We start from the raw sequence: 8,369 nt of genomic DNA on the forward strand, positions 1-8,369 counted from the left end.
TGCACAAAAGAGTGAAACTTTGCAGATTGTTATGATAGTGTCAAAGGCGATAGACAAATGCAAACGTTTTGTCGGCGCTGAATCCACTTCCTGTTTTTGAAAAGGCAGAAATGATCTTTAGTGGTAAGTCACCTTGTGACGGCCAGGGAGGGCCACACATGGAGAGTTGCCGAGGCAGTGATTATTTAATTATCTTTTAAAATCCATCACAAATATTCACGTGGCCGGGGGTGACGCTGCAGAAATTTAGAGTTTATCTGGGGAAGTATTTTCACTGCATTCTGCATACAATCGTGGAGATACATGCTCCCTGTGGTTTCCCCGAGTCGTCCTTTGTTAAGTTGGAGGAAAACAAAGGCTTTAAATCCACAATTACCTATGGAAATGGATCGCCACGTCGCAGTCAGGCCTGGACCCCTCCCCAGCCCTGTTACACTGTTGTGCTTTAACACTGTGTTGTCACTGCGGCTTTAAATCCAGAGCACCCTTGTCGGGAGAATGAATGTATCTCATTTCTTAAGAAATGGCAACAAAGCGGAGAAAGGGGCACACAGAATAATGTGACTGAACACCCTTGAATGACCCACACCACCCCCCCCCCCCCCCAATCCACACTGTCCCCCACCTCACTGACCCACCCCACTGTCCACCCACGTCCCCCATCCATCTACCCCGTTGCCCCATCCTTTCACCACCACCCCCCCCAAACTAACTAACTCATTGCCTCCCATCTCCCCCACATCTACCCCAAGCCTCTCACCGTCACCCACCCTCTCCAACCGCCCCCGCCCCTGGACTCCGCCGGCCTTGATCCTCCCCCGGACGGGGCGGAGGGAGGGAGGGGCGGCTATGTATAAATGTCTGGGGTGTGTGTGTACGTGAGTTCCCAGTGAGTCAGGTGGACACCGGCGAGGGTGGGAGCAGTAACTGAGAGTGGAAGCAGATAAGCGGGGAGGCGATGGCGAGCTTGCGGCCGCTGCTGACGGCTACAGTGTGTGTGCTCTGCCTGCTTCAGGTGAGTGTCGAGCCGGGCGCTGATGCCCCGGGGCTCCGGCTCAGCTGCGTCCAGTCCCGCAGCGCGGACTCTGTCGCCGCCGCCGCCGCCGCTCCGCTCGGGGTTTAATGGTTTCTGGGTTTTCTCCTGCAGGCGACTGGCACCCGGGCTCAGAACTGCGACCAGGGAGAGGACGGCAGGTGAGACTTCCCCCTCCCTTCCCCACCCCCCTCTCCATCTCCACCCCCCCCCCCCCTCTCCATCTCCACCCCCCCTCTCCATCTCCACCTCTCCATCTCCACCCCCCCCTCTCCCTTTCCACCCCCCCTCTCCCTTCCACCCCCCCTCTCCCTTCCACCCCCCCTCTCCCTTTCCACCCCCCCTCTCCCTTTCCACCCCCCCCTCTCCCTTTCCACCCCCCCTCTCCCTTTCCACCCCCCCCTCTCCCTTCCACCCCCCCCTCTCCCTTTCCACCCCCCCCTCTCCCTTTCCACCCCCCCCTCTCCCTTTCCACCCCCCTCTCCCTTTCCACCCCCCCTCTCCCTTTCCACCCCCCCCCTCCCTCTCCACCCCCCCCCTCTCCCCCTCCACCCCCCCCTCCTCCCTCTCCCCCCCCCCCTCTCCCTTTCCCCCCCCCCCTCTCCCTTTCCACCCCCCCTCTCCCTTTCCACCCCCCCTTTCCCTCTCCACCCCCCCCCTCTACCTTTCCACCCCCCCCTCTCCTTCTCCACCCCCCCCTCCCCCAACACCCCTCTCCTCCTCCCCCCACCCCACCCCCTCCTCTCTTGCCCAACTCTCTCCCCTTCATACCCCCCACTCCCCACAGCCGTAACCCCACTCCCCTGGGGCAAGTGGCCCCCGGATCTGTCTGTGGCAGCTTGCTTTGCACATGTTGGGTCTGGGGTATCCAACTCTGCAACTGACTTCAGAGTTTCGGACCAAATACTGAGTCCAAAAAGCGATGAAGTAGTTTAGTTTATCATTGACACGTGCACGGAGGTACGGTAAACAGCTTTTGCTGTCTTATATCCAGTCATCAGAAATTGCAAATGTTAAATAAAAGCATAAAAGGCTGGGAGCCCCCAGGGTCCAACTTTCGGCTGATGACGAATGGGAAACATAGAAAATAGGTGCAGGAGTCGGCCATTCGGCCCTTTGAGCCATTCAATATGATCATGGCTGATCATCCAAAATCAGTACCCCCGTTCCTGCTTTCTCCCCATATCCCTTGATTTTGTTATCCCTAAGAGCTATATCTAACTCTCTCCTGAATACAATGAGAATGATCGGGATTGTTTTCTTTGTCCACAGTTGCCGCTCGCATTGGACCCACCTGTGGTATGTGTGGTAAGTGTCAGTTTCTCTCTACATTCCGGTTACTCTGCCGCTGAGATTCCTGGTTTTGGATGAAGTTTATTATTGTCCCGTGTACGGAGTTACAGTGAAAAGCTTTTGTTTGCTTGCGTAGTGTAATACTACACGTAAATCAGCCGGAGTACAATAAGCAGAGTGAAGAGAAAGATACTTCCATGTGGAGGAAATAACTGCAGATGCTGGTTTAAATAGAAGGTAGACACAAAATGCTGGAGTAACTCAGCGGGACAGACAGCATCTCTGTTGAGAAGGAATGGGTGACGTTTCGGGTCAAGACCCTTCTTCAGTCCGAGTGCTGCCTGTCCGCTGAGTTACTGCAGCATTTTGTGTCTACTTTAAAGATACTTCTCATTGATACCCCATTGAAACTTACCGAATAGTGAAATGCCTGGATCAAGTGGGTGTGGAGAAGATGTTGGCACTAGTGGGATAGTCTAGATCCAGAGGCAATAGCCTCAGAATTAAAGGACGTTCCTTTAGGAAGGAGATGAGGAGGAATTTCTTTAGTCGGAGGGTGGTGAATCTGTGGATTTATTGTCCCAGAAGGCTACGGAGACTATGAATGGATATTTTTAAGGCAGAGATAGATAGATTCATGATTAGTATGTGTGATCGAGGTTATGGGGAGAAGGCAGGAGAATGGGGTTAAGAAGGAAAGATAGATCAGTTATGATTGAATGACTGGATAGATTTGATGGGCTGGATGGTCTAATTCTGCTCCTATCATTTATGAACTTGTGATACAGAGTGCAGAATATAGTTTGAAAGTCACAAAGCACTTTAGTTTAGAGATATAGCGTGGAAACAGCAGCCTATCGAGTCTGTGCCGACCATTGTATGTTACATTAGGGGGCAATTTACAGAAGCCAATTCACAAACAAACCTGCCTGTTTCTTGAATTGTGGACATCTCAGCATTTCAGCGTAACCGTTCCAGAGGAAAAGTTCAACATCTGCAATAAGGCACAGGAGCAGAATTTGGCCATTTTGCCCATCGTTTGCTCTGCTATTCAATCATGGCTCATCTACTTTTCTCTCTCAACCCCATTGGCCTGCCTTCTGCCCGTAACCTTTGACGCCCTTACTAATCAAGAAAGTAATGAGGGGGTTAGGACAACGGGGACTGTACCCTAGCTTATGGAAGGACTTTAGAAGTTGGATAAGGACTTGTCGGGTGAGGCGAAGGAGATGCCTTCATCAGAGGGAGCTCAAACTGGCGACATGAGGCCAGGTGCTAACGTTTGTGGGGATAAACTGAAACCGATTGTGGGCAGAATCTTTGACCCTTTTGGGGTTTGGCTTTATGGATGAAAGTAGATCCAGCTCTGCACCTGTACACACTCCACACGCTCAACTGGGAAGATCCAGCAGCCACTCCCTGGTCTGTGCTGCCACCTCCTGAACATGTTAATAATGCACCGGCTCCTTGGCCATTAACAGAGTCACTGGCTGAGAGAAATGAGAAGACAACTAAGCCTATCTAAACCCCCCCCCCCCCCCCCCCCCCCCTCATCTGAGCACCTATTATCTGCCATGCTTTGTCCTGCCTCTCCTCTCCTCCACATCCTTCCCCCCCCCCCCCCCCCAATTACTCTGATGAAGGGTCCCTACCCGAAAGGTCACCAATCCATGTTCTCCAGAGATGCTGCCCTACCCACTGAGTTTCTGCAGTTCTGTGGTTCTACAGCCTAGAGCATATTTTGTTCTGTAAACTTGCACCCACTCCACTTCTGCTTTTGTTTGTGTGTTGCATTAACAAGAATATTTGACAAGGAAGAGAGCAGAGGTGCATACAGATGTAAAACTACACTGGGGAACGTGCTTTACGCAGTTACCAGTAATCTCCCAAGGGGTAACTCTGCGGGATTAACTTGGGTTGGTCCATTAGCCGTCAACACTTGGTATCATTAGTGGATCAATGGTTGTATTTAATAAGGCATTCGTTTAATAAACAAAAATAAATGACCACATTTGGGAGAATAGTGATAGACTATACTCGTGGGATTCGCATAAAGTGGATAAGGAACAAGAAATAAATGACATTGGAGAATTGGTTACCAATTATCTGACGTTGCAGTTCCTGTGGGAAGTATGTCCCCAAAGATCTGTTTTGTTTTCTCCGATAGTTTTGTCTTTGGTTGCTAAGGCTGATAACTGTTACTAAGCATGTAGTGTTTGTACAGGTTTGTAAATGGTTCCCTTGTTGCCTCCTAGGTTGATTCTGTTGACGGTCTTCCTGCTGCTGGTGTGTGGGGTGGCGGCCAGCTGTGTCAAGTGCTGCCGGAGGTCCAAGCCCCAAGCCCCCACCTTTGCCAGCCGACCGTACGAAGTGACTGTGATCGCCATTGACAATGACAGCAGCATAACACGTAAGTAGCAACACCATTGTACCTCTAATCGCCACGTGTATACGTACAATGGTAATGATACGTTATTGTCACATGCACCCAAGTACGGTGATGCGCTAGGTTTTGCATATAACCCCGTAAAGTCGTCTATCCGCGCTGACAAATTTACAAAAGTTCATCAAATACTCCCATCCCAGTTGGGTCCCCCATTGTTCTCAGCCGTCCCCCGCTCGTCGGGAACGCTTAGCCCGTCATGTCTCTCCTATCTCTTTGGTAGCACGCCTCCCGCCTGTGCTTCCCCCTTTGCCCTGTAAATACACAAATACAAGGGTTTGTATTTACTCTCAGACAATCCCAGTTCAAACTGCTGACCTTTACAAGCAACACATCCAAATCACCCAGACATTGGGGAGAGTCCCTACTGTTCCTCCATCATGCATCGTTGCTGGTCTTGGCCGAACGCAGTGTTGTTACATTCAGAAAAAGCAGAGGCAGCCTCTATCTAGAAAATCCTTTGCACGGTAGAACCCCCCCCCCCCCCCCCCCCCCCTTTGATCTCTGCTTTCACCGGGGGATGGGTACTTGGCAATGCCTCAGCTGGTTTCTTACTATCTCTGAGACAAGCCTTTGTTTGCTGTCACCATGATAGAATGTGGAAACATTTTCAACTCTAGGCTACTGCACTCGTTGCATGGTGCTCAGCATGTCAGCTACAGACTTGTTCGTAGTGTCTGACCCAAGTGCATTTACTTGGCCTGATCAGAATGATTAATATTTGTAACATCTGACCTAACTAGAGCAGGGCATTTTTCACCTGTCCACCCTTCTTCAATCTGTGGCATTGCAGTTGTCCCCTCCCCAGGGTATCGGTTCAGGTTGGTGTCTTGCAGTTCTGTTGAGAAATCCATGCAATCGAATAGCTAGCAGCAGTTCTCAATCAGAGGTCCTCAAGGCCAGGATAGAGTGGATGTGGATGGGATGCTTTCACTAGTGGGAGAGTCTTGGACCAGAGGCCATAACCTCAGAATAAAAAGATGTATCTTTGGAAAGTAGATGAGAGGGAATTTCTTTAGTCATAGGGTGGTGAATCTGTGGAATTCATAGCCAAGGATGGCTGCAGAGGCCAAGTCGATGAATATTTTTACGGTAGAGATTGACAGATTCTTAATTAATAACAGTGTCAGGGGTCATGGGGAGAAGACCAGGAGTCTGGGTTTAAGATAGATCAGCCATGATTGAATGGCGGAGTAGACCTGATGGGCCAAATGAGCTAATTCTGCTCCTAGAACCTATGAACTCAACAAGAGCAACTTGGGGGAACTCTAGACCTCGGCAAACTCTCAATGCTTGACACCCACCAGCTGTCCCAAACTGTGGAGAGAAAGAACCAACAAGCAAACATTCTTGCAGTGATCGCACTGAGGAAGATGTTATTTGAAGATTTGATGTTTACATGTTTAAACATTATCTGAAAGCTACTGGTGTCTGAAGTCTCAATTGTGAGAAGTGTTTGTTGAGAAGTTTGACAATTCTTTAAACCACCAGTCCCTGCTTTCAGCAGTTCAGGCCATTTGCTTTTGAATTATTTAACTTGGTAATCCTTTTCCTTTTTCTCTGGACAAAGATTAAATTTTTTTTTTCCAGTACTCTGGTAAATTTATTTAACTTTGGAAACTAAACAAACTATTCTTTCTTTTTGTTTTCTCAGCAAACAGTACCCTGCAGTACATATCCACCGGCAGGAATCACATGCCGTTGCAGGATCCCAGTCAACTCGCCCTGCCTCCTCCATCATACAGCCTATGCACCATTGACAACCCTCCAACCTATGAGATGGCCCTGAAAATGGCCAAAGCTCCTGAGACCACTGACCCAAAGAGCGGGACAGAGAATCCAAATGGAAATGGGGCTCAGATTCCAGAAAGGATCAGAGGGCCTGGATCCACAGATGGAACAGTTGCATCATCTGCATCGGCATCGTCATAGCGATAGGAACCCCTGAATCAACATTTGTCCGTGTACCATTTTCAGGCAGTGAAATATTTTCAGCAAATTGCTGCAAAACGACTCCATTACTGAGTAATGACATTTGAGCAGTCGCTTTATCAGGAGGGTGCATTACCTTTGACGCTATTCAATGCAAACATCCGAGTTTCACATGATATTTTTGCACAAATGCACGATGAGTTTTTCGTTCCATATTTTCTATTTATTTTGCATTCCATTTCTACCAGCACTTGTGCAGCTAAAGTTCTCGATGCCTCAATTGGGCTCTTCACGTTAAAGAAAGCCCGGCTTTCAAACACACAGCACCGCTGTGCCGATGGGCACTCATTTTACGTTGGGAATCTTCAAGCATAATAAAGCATTTCTATTTCATTCAGACAGTTCCAACATGCAGTGGGGGGGGAAACAATAGCATGGATGTCCCCTTCTTGTTTCTAAGGTAGACATAAAATGATGGTCTGGCAGCATCTCTGGAGAGAAGGAATGGGTGACATTTCACGTCGAGACCCTTCTTCAGACTGGCCTCGACCCGAAACATCACCCATCCCTTCTCTCCAGAGATGTGGCCTGTCCTGCTGAGTTACTCCAGCATTTTGTCTACCTTCAATTTAAACCAGAATCTTTCCTGCCCTTCTTGTTTCTGTTGTGGTTTTCCCCCACCTTGTGTCGTTCCAAGGGTTAGCTCAATTGTGCTTTTGGTTATGATAAAGTGAGCTAATTCATGAAATGGCTTTAAATTTGCACGGTACACAGCCACTTACTTTTATTGCTGACTACCCAAATATAAAGAGACTGCTGCTATTAACAGGTCAGAAAAACCATTTGGGATTTGTTAGCTTAGAAGGTCAAAGTAGCCCAATGTGACTCTCCTCGAAGTTGGTAACAAAGTCTTGTTTACATAATGAGAAAACTACTTGCATTCTTATGTTAATGTATAGTTATGCTATTTTTTATAAAGCTCTAGTTTTATTACAATGCTTTGTAACTTTTTTTAAATTTAATTTTTATCAAGAAATTGACAATAAATATTCAAAGAGCCAATGTCCTTATTTGAACTTCCACAGAATCTGGTGCATCATTGGGAACTGACCCAGGCTGAGGGGCCTTAGTAATGTTCTGTTGGAACCAGCTGCCTCTTGTGTGGAGTGTATGAGGTTGAACAGTGGGGCCCACGGGCATGTGGTAACGTTCTGGTCAACTGTCCTCCTGATCTTCACTTGGCACACACACTTTAAAGACTTTGCCGATGCTGTGTGTTTATCCCTGAGCTGCTGGTGTGCAGCTTGCCATCTATATTTTTTTTTTTGCTCTGGTTTGCTTTATCTTTGCATTCCAGAAGATGGGTCCCATTTGAAGTTGTCCATCACCCTAAATAATTCTCTCCAATATTTCTGCTTGTAACCAGGTTCCAAACAATAACTCTATTCACACCAGTTCAATGACACTCTCCAAATAAAACTGACAAGACTGGAGGGTGCCTAACATTTCTGCACTCGTAAATTACTGCACAGGATTCTGAGGTATAAGATGTATGTGCATTTGGCAAGACAAGTATTGATTGGGGATAGTCGGCACAAGACTCGCAAATTTTGAGCGGGGATTTTTTTTTCTTGGAAGTAACCAAGACAGTGGACCTGGTCTATATGT

At 48.3% G+C, this 8,369-nt stretch overlaps 1 protein-coding gene across 1 annotated transcript; it reads left to right on the forward strand.

Annotated features, from left to right (window-relative positions):
- Positions 1–893: 893 nt before the first annotated feature.
- tmem52 (transmembrane protein 52) lies at positions 894–7,123 on the forward strand. Its single transcript, XM_033047888.1, has 5 exons — positions 894–1,015; positions 1,148–1,194; positions 2,306–2,341; positions 4,582–4,736; positions 6,424–7,123. Exons 1-5 carry the CDS (start codon positions 959–961, stop codon positions 6,699–6,701), a joined length of 573 nt encoding a protein of 190 aa, XP_032903779.1. The 5' UTR covers positions 894–958; the 3' UTR covers positions 6,702–7,123.
- Positions 7,124–8,369: the final 1,246 nt, after the last annotated feature.

Source organism: Amblyraja radiata, chromosome 31 (assembly GCF_010909765.2).
Source record: "Amblyraja radiata isolate CabotCenter1 chromosome 31, sAmbRad1.1.pri, whole genome shotgun sequence".
In the NCBI taxonomy this organism is placed as follows: Eukaryota; Metazoa; Chordata; class Chondrichthyes; order Rajiformes; family Rajidae; genus Amblyraja; species Amblyraja radiata.